At 40.1% G+C, this 16,285-nt stretch overlaps 1 protein-coding gene and 1 long non-coding RNA gene across 4 annotated transcripts in view; one reads left to right on the top strand and one right to left on the bottom strand.

Annotated features, from left to right (window-relative positions):
- The window catches only part of TLL1 (tolloid like 1), a 138,568-nt gene that overhangs the window by 19,607 nt on the left and 102,676 nt on the right, over nucleotides 1–16,285 (bottom strand). For all 3 annotated transcript variants that reach the window (XM_048509549.1, XM_048509550.1, XM_048509551.1), the window contains exons 9-13: nucleotides 13,320–13,435; nucleotides 5,716–5,818; nucleotides 4,051–4,167; nucleotides 2,548–2,693; nucleotides 559–754 (exon numbers count right to left, since the gene is read on the bottom strand). In XM_048509549.1, the coding sequence (XP_048365506.1) occupies nucleotides 559–754; nucleotides 2,548–2,693; nucleotides 4,051–4,167; nucleotides 5,716–5,818; nucleotides 13,320–13,435 (678 nt within the window). The remainder of the gene's footprint in view (nucleotides 1–558; nucleotides 755–2,547; nucleotides 2,694–4,050; nucleotides 4,168–5,715; nucleotides 5,819–13,319; nucleotides 13,436–16,285) is intronic.
- LOC125440032 lies at nucleotides 10,296–14,857 on the top strand. The gene is made up of 3 exons (XR_007245623.1): nucleotides 10,296–10,377; nucleotides 13,282–13,487; nucleotides 14,594–14,857. It is a non-coding gene; the product is annotated as an uncharacterized LOC125440032 (long non-coding RNA).

Consider the following 16,285-nt stretch of genomic DNA (forward strand, 5'->3'; position numbering starts at 1 on the left):
TGTCTCAGTACAGAAAAACTCTGTTTCTTTCTACAGGGTTTTATAAACTCTCAGTGGCTTGAGCAGGCTAATCCTTGTGCCTCTCCCCCAATCAACTTTCAAATGCTTAATATTCCATGCTCCTGGAACATAATCACTACTCATCAGGTCTGTGGGTGGGTGTTTGGATTAAATAATGAAGTCATATTTTCTGCAAATCTGAGGAGTCCTTTGACAATATAGTGACCCTGCACTGCCTGGTTATGAAAGATTTTGCAGTGAGTACAGAGACCAACCACTTTTTAACATGCATTTAACATCCTGCATGTAAATAATTGCGCAGTTTTCAGGTTCGGGTGATTAACTGCTCAAAGAGTGACGGAGAGATGGAAAAGAATCACGCAAGCCCAAGGAACTTTGCATAAAAATGAACCATGCAGGAGGGCAGAATCAACTTTTGAACATCTCCTTGGCTCAGCCAATATTTTTTCAATTTGTTTCTGAAACTGCACTGGTAAGTGCACTTCTCGCTTTGAAACTGCATTGGTAATTGCACTTCTCGCTTTCCAAAACTGTTACCTTTAAAAAAGTTAGCAGCAAACCCTGCTTTGTTGACTGTTCCATCAGAAACAAACTTCATCCACAGGGTATTGGAGGTAGATCTTATGTCTTCTGGTTTATCATAACCACAAAAGTGGCCAACCAAAGGACTGCTTTCACTCGTTCCATCTCGGACTTCTAAGTAATCATAGGCACAGTTGTCATGTCTCTCAATCTGCAGATATGCACAGAAAGGAGCATTTGTCCAAATTTGTAACATGCATCCTTTTCTGCTGATAAATTTAACACAAAGCATAATACATTTTCCAGTTGAAAATAGTAATGCTTATTGCAACATACAGAAATGAATAAACATTTGTTGTCAACCCATTTGTCCAGTCCTATGAAGAAGTGTTTCCCAGTGCAAAACCAAAGAAAGCTTTACAGCACTGTTTTACCAAATGAGATTGATTTGCTGAACAGAAATGACAATTATACATATTGGTGTAAGAATCAGGAACATCGCCTGGCTAAATTAGCAAATTGCACTGCAAGACAAATGGCTAAGGGAGTAAGAGAGAAGAAAACATGAGGTGGAGATCCTAAAAATCATAAAATGAAGAGAAAAGTAAAGATTGATTTTCACTCTATGTTTAGCAAGGCTGTCTTGCCTACTATACCTACTACAACTTCACATGTTAACACTAACTTTGAACATTGGCCATCTGGTGGTAGAGTGTGCAGAAGTCAAAGACAGTATAGCTTTTTAATCTAAGGCTCCTTCCACACAGGCAGAATAATGCACTTTCAAACTGCTTTCAGTGCTCTTTGAAGCTGTGTGGAATAGCAAAATCCACTTGCAAACAGTTGTGAAAGTGGTTTGAAAACGCATTATTCTGCGTGTGCGGAAGGGGCCTCTGAGACATACAAAGCTGCCATAGTGAGTCAGATTGTTGGTTCATCTAGCCCAGTTCTATGCTTACAGACAGAGGTCTTCTGTCTTGAAATCCTTGCACCAAAGATGGGGTGAGATCTGAACTGATACACACAAAGAGAGAAGTCTTACTGAGTTCAGTAAGAAAGTGAAAGCTTTGGTCTCAGCTCTTAGAAGTCCAGACTACTGCTCTGAATCTGGCTGCTAATGCTCTGATCCTTTGAGATTTCCACTCTTTTGAGCACCCACTGACTGCAATAGCTGCTATAAGCACTTAAAGGATAGCAGAACAAGTTTATGTAATCAGAACGAAGAACGTTATTCTAAACTGAAAGAAATGCAAATATTATGACCAGCTGTGAACTTCAAATCTCTGTATAAAGTATTTATGAATTGTTTTATAAAATTATGTTTGAACACACTACACTTGTTTATTTTTTTACTTAATAAACTTATATTTCCATGTCTAGGGGCCTTCAAAATTATGCAAAAATAAATATTTTCCTCTTCAACTGTGACTTATGAAAGGCTAAAACTAGAACTATGGACTCAAGTGGTTTATTGCATACAGCAGCACATACTGGACAAACAGAAATACACCATAAAGTATCAAAAATAAAGAATCACAGCTGTTAGAAAATGGGTAACAACCTGGCTACTGAAAATGGAACATTAAAAATACTTGATGGAACATTAAAAATACTTGATTTTGCTTTTCAATAATCTTTCAATAACAGAAACAAAAATGGATTTATTGTGTAAAAAAAAGGAAACAGATTTAGAAAAGAAATAACAGCCCTTCTATATAACAGATTCCTAAATCAGCCTTGTGGAACAGGATTAGGCATTTGTTAAAAGAAACTATTGTCAGTTTTTAAAACATTCCAATTCAACTAGCACAGATAACATAAAACCCTTTTAATCTTCTCGAAATTTATGCAATGGGAAAAGTCTCCATGAAAGGAAATATTAACTGTAGGGGTTGTGCTATGTAGAGAATGCTTTGTTTCTTCATTGGCTTAATGAGGATTCCCTTAAATGTCACTGTCATTTATCCACTAGATGGTCTGCTGAGATCAGTTAAAAGACTTTACCTCAAATGCCTGAAAGGTTAATCCGACATTGTAGTTCTCTGACACCGTTATTTTCCACACACATTCCTTCATTGGTCTGTAGTCATCAGGATAATTAGGAGACTGGATCTGGCCTTCATTTTTGTGTATTTCACCTCCACAAATTGCTGATGATGAATATATAGAAATCAACTTAAATATATCTTCTTAATATTTATGCTCATGTCAAACTATGGGTCAGTTATGCCAGGAGAAAAGATGGACACATCGCAAATGTCAAATTGTCCCAACAAAATTGGCCTGCTTAATCTACTGGGTTTTTTAAAATTCAAAGCAGTTTATAGTTTAAAACTATTTAACTGGACAGACTGCAATCCAGTCTGTAATTATACACCCAGCATGTGTACACTGCAGACTGGACTGCAGCCACAGGACATGACCTTGCAGCTTCCATGTTTGGATCCAGAGCTGCTAATGCAGGGGCTTCCCTTTATCTTCCAAGAGAGGGAACTGCTTGGCATGCACAATGGGAAATGCCTGTGCTTTGCATAGAACATTTCCTTCTCATAGAAAAGGAAGCCCATCGCATGCTGAACTTGGGATTCTGCCATAGTTTGTATGTTTATGAAAAACTGAGAAATGTAATTACTATTCAGTACTCACTCAGTCTTTTTGGATATGCAAAGACAAAGAGAATGTTAAAATAAATAAGAGCTATACAAGAAGTCAAACAACCATGATGTCCAAATATGAGAGACGATGTGCAGTTCTTCAAGGAAAGAATCCGACAGAGATCTAAAGCTGATTATTGAGCTGATCCAGCAATAATTAAGCACTATTAAGCTTCACAATTCAAATGAGGAAGTTACGCACAAGCTTAAATATTTCCTATATGTTGGAGAATGGGTCTATGTATGAAGAAATGGTGAGGGAGGAAAGTGTTACTACTAACTTCTGTCCCTGCAACTTCTCCACTCACAGCTTTCTTTCAGAGTCTATTTATGATATTAAAGGAGGGGATGTAATGCACATAATTGTTGAGTTAGGTCTAGTTCAGCCACAGTTAACCATCCATTAAAAATCATAACTTACATATGAGTGATAAATTAATGCACTTACAAAGAAAGAAAAAGTTTACAGCCCAATCCAGAGGAGGGGGTGCAAATGGGCTGTGAGAGCGGTGCCAGGCTGCATTGATGTGCCCCCCTGCACCAGCAAAAGGTGCGCCCCTGCTGGAGGAAAGGGCAAACGCATTGGCATCTGGACATCCCAAAGCTCTATGGTGGCAAAACTCAGAAGTGGGTGTTGCCGCAGAGCAATGGTGGGGTCCAAGCAGACACTGGAGCAGGTGGTGTGACTCCATTAAGTCCTATGGGGGACTTTCCATGAGACGGGTTTTTCTGTTTGATGCCTCCCTGTGCTCCCTGGAAGCCCACAGGAGGTGGTGAGGCACTGCAACACTGTTTCCAGCCGCCTCAGCTCTGTGGATTGGACTGTAAGACTTTTGAGTAGCCAATGACTCACCTTCATAAATGGCTGCAAAGCCTTTTCCTACCCAGTTACTGCTGCTACGGAACTCTATCCATATTCGACTGTCACTAGATGTAAGGACTTCTGGGAGCTTGTCACCACAGAACCTACCTACAAAAAAAAAGGTCAGTAAATGGTTTTTAGGGTCTCTCACAAGAAGGAAAGCCAGGATCTAAGGGTCAAACTACTTGTGGAAGAGATAAGTCCATACTTTAAATGTGGTCTTCCTTAAATCATATTTACAGTTGGAAATAATAGTACAATTTCAAGCAAACAATCCCCCCCCCCTGACACACACAACCATTCCTCTCTGATTTTAGCCCAGCTGGGGAAGATAAAGGGGGGGGGGGCTAAAAACAGGAGGTTAAAGAGCCAAAGCTCATATTTCAATTGGACTCCTCCCAATTCACATGCATAAGAACATGCATATGACACTCTCCTGTGTAGTTTGGTCCATTCTTCTGCGTATTGTTAGCTTTTCCATTCATACATAGGATTAAGCCCAAATAATACACACAACCATTTCTTCTGACATTTCTTCGCATTTTTAAGATTTCTCTCATTGGAAAACTTAACTCATTGGTAACAAATGTCATACATATACTTGTAAACAATATAATTTGGCAAAGCAATGTCATTCTTATCAATGTCAAACACTTTCCATACGACTAGTTCAGGCAATCAGCACATATTAGAAAATCTGAATATTCAGAATCCAAATTACAAGAGCCAACACTTCTTTGTCTGCCTAATTCTTATAATCCAAGCAGCATATGTTAAATATTTTCTTTTTGTTTCTCAGTTTCCTTTTTTTCCCTAGGGATATTTTTTCTAGGGATATTTTTATTTTTAAAACTTGTTGTTTTAAGAGACTCATCCATTCCATTCCACTGATATCAGTGGGAAGTTTTTAAATAGTAATTTAATTTCCATTGAATTTGGATGATGCTTTGAACATCTGCAGCCCTCAGAAAGACAGAAGAAACCTTTGCAACACACATTTTTGACTGTGAGATCTCCCACCACCCCACTTCATCTGGATTACATTCACAGGGTATGTACCCTTCACCCAACATATCCTTCCTGCCAAATTAGAGACATAGGAGAAAGGGTTTTGTAGACAATTAAAGGCAGTTAAAGGTAAAATACAGAAGGAGGAGGAGGAGGAGGAGGAGGAGGAGTTTGGATTTATATCCCGCCTTTCTCTCCCTCAGGAGACTTAAAGGGGCTGACAATCTCCTTTCCCTTCCCCCCTCACAACAAACACCCTGTGAGGTAGGTGGGCCTGAGAGAGTTCCGAGAAGCTGTGACTAGCCCAAGGTCACCCAGCTGGCATGTATGGGAGTGCACAGGCTAATCTGAATTCCCCAGATAAGCCTCCACAGCTCAGGCGGCAGAGCTGGGAATCAAACCCGGTTCCTCCAGATTAGATACATGAGCTCTTAACCTCCTATCCCACTGCTGTGTTTTATAGACAATTAAAGACAAGGAATGACATGAGGGAGTCTGCAGTAAAAAAAGAAACTGATAGAAGTGTAGTCTGGATCCAACCTCAAGTGTGTATCTAACTAAAAAGGTAATTTCAGATCATTTGATTCTGCTATTACTTCCCTTTTTCAAACAGATACTGAATTCTGATAAGTTAGATATGATTCATACCAAGCAGAGATGATTTTCTCCAGTAGCCATCTCTTACTTCGATGTAGTCATACCAGCAGAGGCTGCTTTTATAGAGGTCCATTGTAGTGAAGTTTAAGACAATCTAGAGAGCAAAGGAGATAAGATTGTCATACAATTAATTTCATTTATACTCTAAGCAGGAAAAAAAAATTACAAGCATGCTGATTCAACAGTGGGCAGTACCAGAATTCTTATCTGAACAGTTTCATTTTCTATGCTTTTTATGGAAGGAAACACAAATGACACAAAGATAAAACTGTGTATGTAGACGGTACATAAAGCTTAGGTTCTCAAACTCTGAAAACAGCTGATCCTGATGAAGCGGGAAGATACCTTTTTTTTGTCTTGATTGCTCAAAGATTTAAGTTACTTTAAGGTTAACTTACCTTCCTCTGCCTCATCATCCCACCTGATTTTAGAAGAAAGATGCTGAGGCATAACTGCTGCTTTGCTTTAGGATCAGTTATTATTTTGGGGGGAGGAAGCTAGAAGAGACAAATATGCCCTCTTCCCATGTTTCGTTAGTGATCAAAGCTATATATCTGACTTCATGCTACATGCATAAGAATGTTCACTAGCTCAACATAGGAACAAGCTAATAATTCCAGGTAAAGGATGCTGACAATATATTTATTTATGTAATAAACCTTTACCATGTGGCTCCTACCCCACAAGGATCAGGGCCAGAATGAACTGAAACTAGTATCAGAATGAACTGAAAATAGTATCAGTAGAAAAATGTGCAACTCTGTAAGAGACTGTCCGCTACCCAGCAAAGGGTGAGGCATGCATGCAAGGTTTGCCAACAGCCCACAGAAGGCAATCAGTGGTGATTTCAGTGCAGATAAAGTGAGTTAAGATAAAGCTCAGGTGAGCACACTGAGGTATCAGTCCAAAGACAAAGGGACAGGTTTTCACACCAGAACCTGAAGTCTATGGTGCTTTCATGGAACTCGGGCAAGAACCCCTGGGGGGCTTCCTAGAGACCTTGCAGCTAGGGAAGAAGGAAATGGTACACCTCATCTGAGCATCAGTAAATGACTGGCATGGAACAGTGTAGGCTGTATACAACTTCTTAGTGTTTGGAGCTAGGGTGTGTCTTACCCAGAGTAAAGGGATGTATAGTCAGAGGAGGTTGAACTGAACTATGATTAAGTATTAAGTTGTCTGATCTGTGATTAAGTATGGAGCAAGTTTTGCCTTGGAATTCCAGATCCTTATCTTGCTACAAGATAAAACTGTCCCTTGATTATCACAGCTGATGACTAGGAGAAGGAGTAACTTACTTTGCCCCATTCTCAGCAATCTTGTAGACAAATTACTTCTTTCCCAGTTCAACAAGGACACCATTTCAGACTTTACTTGGAGGAGAAGGTAAGATTCAGAAAGATACCACAGGTAACTAAAAAAAGTGCTGCTATTGTTTAAAAAACCCTTTACATTATAGTAGCATTCTCAATACATAACAGAGTCAGACCCCTCTCTTTCTGGAGCAAAAGGATTTGTGCCTTTGTGAAGTGCACACAGGGTCTGAAATAGAAGAGGAGTGACATCCCATCTCCCACTGTCTCTAAATGGCATCTCTGCAGAGGAAGAAAATATTCATTTGTTCATTGAGGCCTTTTGGCAGACATGAAAATCTGGAATTTTCATGCACTTAGTCATCATTGACAGAACAGATTGTATCCATTAATAACATATATTTTTAGACAGTGACACCAGAACTGCTTAAATAGCATTCGGCTCCAGAGCATTTAGCTTCTCTTAAGAATTATTATATTACAAATTCATTTTTATACTATGTACTGATACATAGTACCAATACATTGGAAATATATAGACATGACTATCGCTATATTTCTATGCCGGTTCAATGAGCAATAAGTCCTCCTCCCACAGAGTGGGACTTACTTCCAAGTAAACATGCGTAGGCTTACCCTACACAGTGGCAAAGAATGAGTTCACACTGGTGTCTAGTGTAAAAACAATTTCCTCCATCCCACACAGCCATCTGCAGAGAGGGCAATGTTTGAAATCCCCTATGGAATCAGAGTCATAGATAAAGCACATTTTAAAAATAATGATAAATGTTGAGCTAGTAGTTGCATCTGAGTAGGCAAGCCTAAGGGGTGGTCTGGAAGACCAAAAAAGCTGTGGAAAAGCACTCATTCCAATTCCAGGCACTATCAATTTAGTTTGGGAGCTGTCGTTCCAGACATTGGAGGCTGAGAGTACAATCCTATACCAGTTTACTCAGAAATAAGTTCCATTTTATTCAATGAGGCCTACTCCTAGAAAAGAGGGATGTACTTCATTCTACTTTCAGGCATTCTGTTCTGTTACTTTTTGAGATCTGTTTGTTGTTTTATTTGTGTCTTTGCAAATGGAGGGAGCAGACAATTGTCTTAAGATGTAAGTGCTGTTGGACAGTGGCAATCCAGTTTACCAGATTGGCTACCTTCAATCATGGTAAATTCACCTGGTAAACTCATTTGTGGCAAAATTTGCAGCATCCCTAATTAGATTACCCAAGATATAATAGGGTCATTCATGTTCCTCCGTCATGTTACATTCAACAATTTCAAAAGATTGAAGTTCTTCATGAAAAATGTTATTTAACACAATCAACATGTAAAGAAAAACCCTAAAATCATCATTCAATGCTATATCTGCCAGGCAGCCCGATGCAAAGGGGGAGGGGGAAGTTTCGCAGCAGGTGGAGATGGTGTTGCTGTGCCACCTCCAAAGAGGAATTTGGTGGTACAACCACCACGAAAACAAAGGAAAACCCCCATAATGAAAAGGTCCATTCAGGACAACAGATTACAACATTGCTTTTAGTGGCATAAGACTGCACCTGGAAACAGGGGCATTCCTGATCCAAAAGGGCGCAACAACCCAATTTAGAATGCCGCTGGAATGCCCTCATCCATGTTGGTGTGGCCTCTTGCAGCAAATGACTGGTGGCCCAAACTTCTTCATTTGGCTGCTGAAGAGTCAAATGTGAAATCACATTGTCTTCTACTTCCATTTTGATTTTATATTGCACTTGTTTCAAAACAAAGATGCCTCTGATAATGAAGCACATCAGCTTTTGAACACCTCAAGAGTAATTCCCATATATACTCTGGGTAATAAAGCAATTGAAGTGTAGCAGACAATGAGATGGCAGATGTATCATTTGGAATACTTTTATCCAATCAGTATTGCAGTTTGTTTGCTTGCTTGTTTTTTATTGAGACTGTATCTTAGAGGCATTTATTGAGACTGTATCTTAGGCCTTTTCTGCATGGGCGCTGAATGGGGGTGGATTGGCATAAATTATGCCGATGCACCCCCCCCCCCCGGACCATTTGCACAGGCTGTGCCTTCCCCAACTAGCTTACCTGCTCCTGCTGGCTTCCGTCGCATTGTAGAGGCCAGGGGACATGCCCCCCTTGGCCAGAATGATGGCTCTGGAGGTGGAGGCCAGGGGTCCATGTCTCTTGGCCTCCACAACTGCTGTGATCGGGAAGCCAGCGAAGGCTGACAGTTAGGAAGGCAGGGGAGAGGCACTCGCACGAAAAAACCTGCTTGTGGGAGAGGTGTGGTTCAAAAGTGGTGTTTCTGCTGTGTGAAAGCCTCCCCAGGGACGGCATTTTTGCCGTCCCTGGGGCGCTGTATTCCACCTGTGCGGAAACAGCCTCAGAGGCATTTATTAAGACTGTATCTTAGAGGCATTTAAAATAATTTGTTACAGTTTAGGCTACGCAGTCAGTTAGGTACCTTTCACTTTAAGGTGAGAAATAATTCCTTGCTCATTATTAATTCACAAGCAGGAATTATTTTTTTTGTTTACAGTTTTTAAGATCCAGAGAAATTTGCAATGATCCACACAAAGAGAAATCTAGATTCAGATCTCTGCAGTAGCATAAATGGTAATCAGTGATAGTGGGCACTTGGAGTGTTGAACCCTTTCCCATGAATACGCATCTTTGGCAGATTCCGCATGGGCCAAAAACAGTGGTGTGAAAATGGTGCAAAAGGGTTTTTAATGGTGTAAAAGGGTTTACACCATTTTCACACTGCTGTTTTTGGCCCATGGGGAATCTGCCATAGAGTTGAATGCTAAGAATCAATAATATATCATAGCTAGGATGGGAATCTGAATCTTTATGATCAGAACTGGATTGCAATCCTGCTCACAGTTTGGCTGTTTTAATTCTAATGTGTGAAATGGGATTTAAGCAACCTAGTTGCTCCAGTTCAACGCCACAATTCATTGGTGAGATATGCAGGTTTAAGGCAAATGACATCAATAGGCCAAAGGATGCTTAACTCTTTCTGAGAGTGCTGCTTTAGGGTTTTCACTAAAAATTGATACACTTGGAAAATATGGCTCTCATAGGCTCTTTCCGCACAGGCACTTAGAGGGGGTCGACATACACCCCGGGACTGTTCGCATGGACTACTGGAAGCGGCACCGACTGCACAGCCTTTGCGCAGGCTGTGCTGTCCCCAAATAGCTCCTCACCTTCTGCTGTCTTCCAGAGCTCTGTGGAGGTCAGGGGACATGCCCCCATGGCCAAAGCGACGGCTGCAGCAATGGAGGCCAGGAAGCATATCCCATCGCCACCACAGAGCGCTGGAAGACAGCAGATGGTAAGGAGCCATTTGGGGTAAATGGCAGCTTCCACCCGTGAACTCCTCCCTAGGGACGCAGTTTTTAGCATCCCTGGGACACTGTATTCGCCCGTGCGGAATCAGCCATAAACTTCCAACCCCTAGAAATTCTGAGTTGTGGCTATTTTTATTCCAGCAGGAAATATGTAATAATAACATATTTAACCACAAACAGGCTTTAGTGTTTGAGTGCACATTAGTTATTTCAAAACACCATCTCCAGTGTTCCTGTATCCACTGTACTAATATTGCTTTTTCTTAAATGGAAGCACAATTGCGTTATTAGTTTAAGCAAGCTGACCGGGGAAAAAAAAACATGTTACCAAAAGCATGACTGTTCTTTTACACTAATTAAAAACTATTTCACCTTTCTGAGAATGAGGAAGAAAGACAATTTCAAAAACACTCTTTCTACTTGGATGGCAAGATAGTGTTTGTTTTATCAGATTATTATCTTCCTTTCCCCCAAAGAAGCCAGAGTGAGCTTTGCTTTCATTTTTTGCCTCTCTCTGTCTGCTGCAAAGCTGTGCAGCGCTTTTCAGATCATTGAAAGACACTAGTCTTGCATGGCTGGATGCTTCTAGTACCAGAGGAACCAGTCCAGTACTGAAACTGCTATATCATATCATCTATATCAGTTCAAGGCCGAGTGCCCAAATTGCAACCCAAAACCCACTTATTTATCACAAAGTCCCAACACGGCAATTTAACCTGAATACTGAGGTTTTAGTTTAGAAAGAAATGGTTGGCTCCGAGGCGCGCATTACTCAGGAGTAAGCTTGGTGGTAGTCGGTGGCTTTGCTTTGAAGCAACCATGTAACTCTTCCAACGGGTGAATCACAACCCTAGGTTTACTCAGAAGCAAGCTCCATTGCCAGCAACTGAGCTTACTCCCAGGTAAAGGAGTAAGTTCTTCCCATGTTAGTTCTTCCCATGAAAATCAGTGGTGTTTAACAGCGCTTAACAGGGTGCCTCCACTGCTTCCCCAAAACTAGGTCTTAGGTTTAATGCTAATAATCAAGCCCAGCGGCCCAGGCCAGTCTAGATGTGGGGGGGGGGGACTCTGTTTGCACGTGCCCACAGAGAGGGCTCTGAGTGCCACCTCTGGCACCTGTGTCATAGATTCACCACCACTGATCCATATCATTTCAACATCAAGAAAACTACCTTGATGAAACAAACTTTTAAAACAGGAACGGTAGTACACTTCACCCAATGCAGTAATATAAACCTTAGTACTCCTATGCTACTTTTTAAAAACTGTGGTACACTACAGCTTAATATTACATTACTTATGGTCAAGAATACATATATTTTTTTTATTTCAACTTCCATTCTACAACTCAGCAGATAAAGACAAGACAGACCAACAGTTCATGAGGACGACTGGAAGTCTCAAGAGACAAGCAATCAATGAGCATTTGTCAGCGCAATTGAGAAATTATTGGTTACATAAGCAAATTCAGTAGTGGCAATGCTTTCTCATCCAGGATAATGAATCACTGCTGGGACAGGAAAGCCTATAACACCAGAACAACAAGGGCAACTCCAGGGTAAAATCTGTTCAGGGTTATTTTAACAAGAGTGCCCAGGTATTGTTGGTAGAATGTGGCTGGAAGGCACGGGATAATCTTGGTTGAACCTGTAGTCTGGGTCTGGTCAGAGCATGGATTAGGACTCCCCTTAGGAGTCCTACATACACTGCCCTGGTTTCCACAATGGATGAAAGGTAGATGGTAATCACTGGAAATATTTCAAGGGCATTCTTAAAACAAAACTGACAGAACAGCTGTATTGTATACAGAATGGGATCTGATTATCAATATTTCTTGGAATCATTATATAGAAGGGATGGATTACTTTATAAGTATTGGCTTAAGAAACCACTGGAATATTCTATGCAGACAGAACAGACAGTGGGACCTATTTTTAGGATGTGGGAGTGTGTACAGTATAAGCAGCATCAATTTTTAGAGTAATCAATCATCAATCCACCAAGAAGCTTAGTGTGGTACAAATGCTTTCCTTCCACATCCTCATTTTAAACTCACAAAAGCCTTCTCAGGCAGGTTAGGTTGCTCATATATGCCTGGCTTAGGTCGCTATAAAACTGAACAATAATTTAAACTAAGTCTCCCTTGTCATTGTCCTACCCTTCCACACTCAATGGTTTTATTAAATAGTATCCCTTTCTTTATATAGCTATCAATGAATTTCCCCTTGGATAAAGTTTATCAATGTCATGCAATAGTTCAGTCATCTATCCATGTACCTGCCCGCCCGCCCGCCCGCCCGCCCGCCCGCCCAGCCTTCCTTCCTTCCTTCCTTCCTTCCTTCCTTCCTTCCTTCCTTCCTTCCTTCCTTCCTTCCTTCCTTCCTTCCTTCCTTCCTTCCTTCCTTCCTCCCTCCCTCCCTCCCTCCCTCCCTCCCTCCCTCCCTCCCTCCCTCCCTCCATCCATCCATCCATCCATTCCCCAGCAAGGGAAGTTCAAGGCAAATGATTAAGCAGAGGAGGTTTGCCATTGACTTCCTCTGCAGTCTTCCTTAGTCCCTGCAAAGGACTGACCCATTTAGCATATGAGACCTGATGAGATAGAACTATGCCATGCTGCCTTCCTTGGCAACAATGGTACCAGATTAAAAAAAACTCAGAAGACTAGAATGCTCATTTCGCATGGTGCTTTAGGTACAAATGGAAGCAGCACTTCTAACGAGGGCTCAAGCAGAATAGATGACAGAACAGTTCACAGGTTTTAACCATTTAATCCATTTTCAAACCCTTTAACCATTCACTCAAGTGAAACTTTTAAATCAAAAGGAAAAAAGCCACCAAAACAAGAGACAAGTATACAGTCAACAAAAGAATATTGTATTTGTTTGCAGTTGCATGAGCTGAACGCTTGAGAATTCTAGCAAAGTACCTTCTCTCCAGGTGTCACTGAGATTCTCCATATGCAGTGTGTGTACGAAGGGTAGCCATTTGGAAACCCAGGAGAGGAAAAGTTGCCTGTGGACTCTTGCAATGTTTCACCACATGCTGAAAGAAATTTGACATTACAGATACTGAAATTTGTATTGCAAGGTACAAAGTAAGTATGTTTCTTCTTTACTGTGGTTAATTATCAGCAGAGGGAGAAATACATGCAATTGCTGCAGTTTATGAAAAGTCATTAAAGTATACCAAAAAAAGGAAACTTATTTCCATATATTTCATCCTTACCTATAATCAAAATTAGAATAGCCAATAAAATGTTGCTATTGTCAATACGACAAAGAGACTGCATGCATAAACTGATTTCTCTTAGGGCATAAACTGATTTCTCTTAGGGCTTACAATGTTCAACTGATATTCAATCATAATTATTATTGTATTCTATTATTTTTTTTCCAAAAATTATAAACTCCATTGAGTTATGAACTTCTGACACCTTCTCATACCAATAATTCTATATATACACACATATATTTCCACTATTAACATTTCATTTCCTTGTTTCTTTTATTTTTACAAATAATATGAGAAGTACATTTTCTATTTAACTTGAAATTCATGATTAGGTCTTTCATTAACTAAGCTCATTAGTTTAGCCATTGTTGTGTACTCCCTTGTTTTGTTTTCCACTTCTCCAGGTTAGGGCATTCTTCCATCTTCCAGTTTGTAGCAAGTGCCACTCTAGCTGCTGTTGTCAAATACTAAAAAAAGTTTTGCAGAGCTTCTTGTAAGATTCTTTAGTAATATGTTTATTAACATAAGCCTTACGCTGCCCTGTCACCTCCAGAGGGCTTTCTGGAGGTGCAGGGAGAGGAAAACATCTGAAAAGCCTCCTTGTAGTTGGAAAGACCTCCGTAGGGGCCAATGGACTTACACCACGCAAAAGGATGGGATAAGTCCAAGATCTGGGCTGTGGCAGAACTGACTGCAAATGGGGTGGAACCTAATTGACATTGGCTTGACTCCAAGAATGTCCAAGTCTGTGCCCCACATTAGTGTCCAGGCAGACACAGGCATTGCCCTGCTGAGACCTGGATTTCTGATTTTCACTGTGGAAGCTGAGGGATGGCCAGGTGATGGCGCTTCTGTTTGCCTCCATAGCAAATTTAATTTTAAATTTATTTTGTATTCCTGTATCTATCTTGTTCCAGTATTTTGCACTTCTTTGCATTTCCTTCATAATTCTTGTTCATTTTCTTTCAGAGTAATGTACCAACGGTGGAACATATTGTATCAATTTTCTCTCAAGTTTTGGTAAGCAGAGAATTTTAATTCTTCCCATTGCTGAAGAGGTATTGCTTCTTTAAAATGTTGCATCCATTTAACTATACACATTTTCATTTGTTCTGCTCTGTTTCTGTATCATAATTCAGTAAAATTTTATATATTGATATTTCAGTAAATTGTATATATTTCATTGTAATAAATGTTCCTTGTGCTGCCAAATTTTCCTTTCAAATTTCTTAGTTTTCCTCCTGTTGAGTTGATCTTTCTTCTTAGTCTTGAAATAAACTGTAAATATGTTAACCATTAAACTTTTTTATCTTCATCAATCAATCAATCTTTGCCAGGATTTTAATTTTGTCTTGAGCATTTATCGTATCTTGATATGTTCTAGTCAGTCTCTTCCATCACTTTTTTGTCATAATATGCTTCAATGGGTGACATTTTTCTTGCTGTATCCCAAATTTTGAATAGTCCACTTTTGATTATGTGATTATTCTTAGATCTTTATTTTTTAGATCTTTATTTCTGTTTTTTGACCTATCCACAGTTGATTATATAGGCCTACTTCAAAACCTGCAGTTTCTAATTTTATTAATCTCTTGTCCACAGTCATGATCTGATCTGCAATCTGCTAAACATGCCTCATACTTTTCAGAGTAAACACAGAAACACCAAATTCATTGAACTTCTCTGCCATCTCTTCATCCTCCTTTAGTAATCTTTTTATTCTTTGGTCATTCAAAGGTCCAGCAGCTTCTCTGGCTGTTTTGTTGCTCTGCATATATGTGAAAAAATATATTGGTTGCTTTAATGCTTTAGCAGTCTGCTTCTCAAATTGTCTTTGTGTTAGCCTAAATACTGATTTACATTTCTTTAGCCAGAGCCTGTGGTCCCTTTTGTACAATTCACTGAGGCAGATCTTCCACTTTTAAAAAGAAGCCTTGTTACTAGTTTCTGCTTCCTTGCCTTACTTGTTAACCACACAGGCTTCTTTTAGACTTGGCAGTGCTCTGCCAGTCTGGGGGATGTGTTTTATTTGAGCTTCACGTAGTGTGGTTTTAAATAGCTTCCAGGCATTCCCTAGGTATCTCTTGTTGTCCCCTTTCAATTTCCTTTCAACAATTATCTTCATTTTTGTAAAGTTCCTTCTTTTGAAATCAAATGTTACAGTTCTGGACATTAGGGGCAACTTTCCATCAATATGAATGGTGTACTTAATAGCACTGTGGTCACTTTTCCCAACTGATGCAACAACCACCACATCTTCCACAAGGTCTTGAGCCTTGCTCAGAACCAAGTCGAAGATCACTACTGCTCTCATTGGCTCTGTGACCAACTATCAATGCAAACCAATGCCATTCTCTCCCATTAAAGCAGATTCCCATACTGCTGTTATATCACTGCCAGTTATCTCCATGACCTTCAATCAACGCATCGATTCACCAACTGGTAGCAATGAACTCTTGGGAAACCATTTGAAATCTGCCTCTAAGAGCCTCTGACAGCAAGACCCAATGAGCAGCATTTTCAAAAGACATGATTAATGCTGCCAGCAGTAAGCCAGAACTGTAATCAAAAGCCGCATTAAATATAAATGATACAGAAAATCTTTAGACAACAGGGCCAAAACATTAGATTTTGTTTAACTAATTAGATGGTATTAAATCT

The sequence above is a fragment of the Sphaerodactylus townsendi genome, linkage group LG10 (assembly GCF_021028975.2).
Source record: "Sphaerodactylus townsendi isolate TG3544 linkage group LG10, MPM_Stown_v2.3, whole genome shotgun sequence".
Classification (NCBI taxonomy): Eukaryota; Metazoa; Chordata; class Lepidosauria; order Squamata; family Sphaerodactylidae; genus Sphaerodactylus; species Sphaerodactylus townsendi.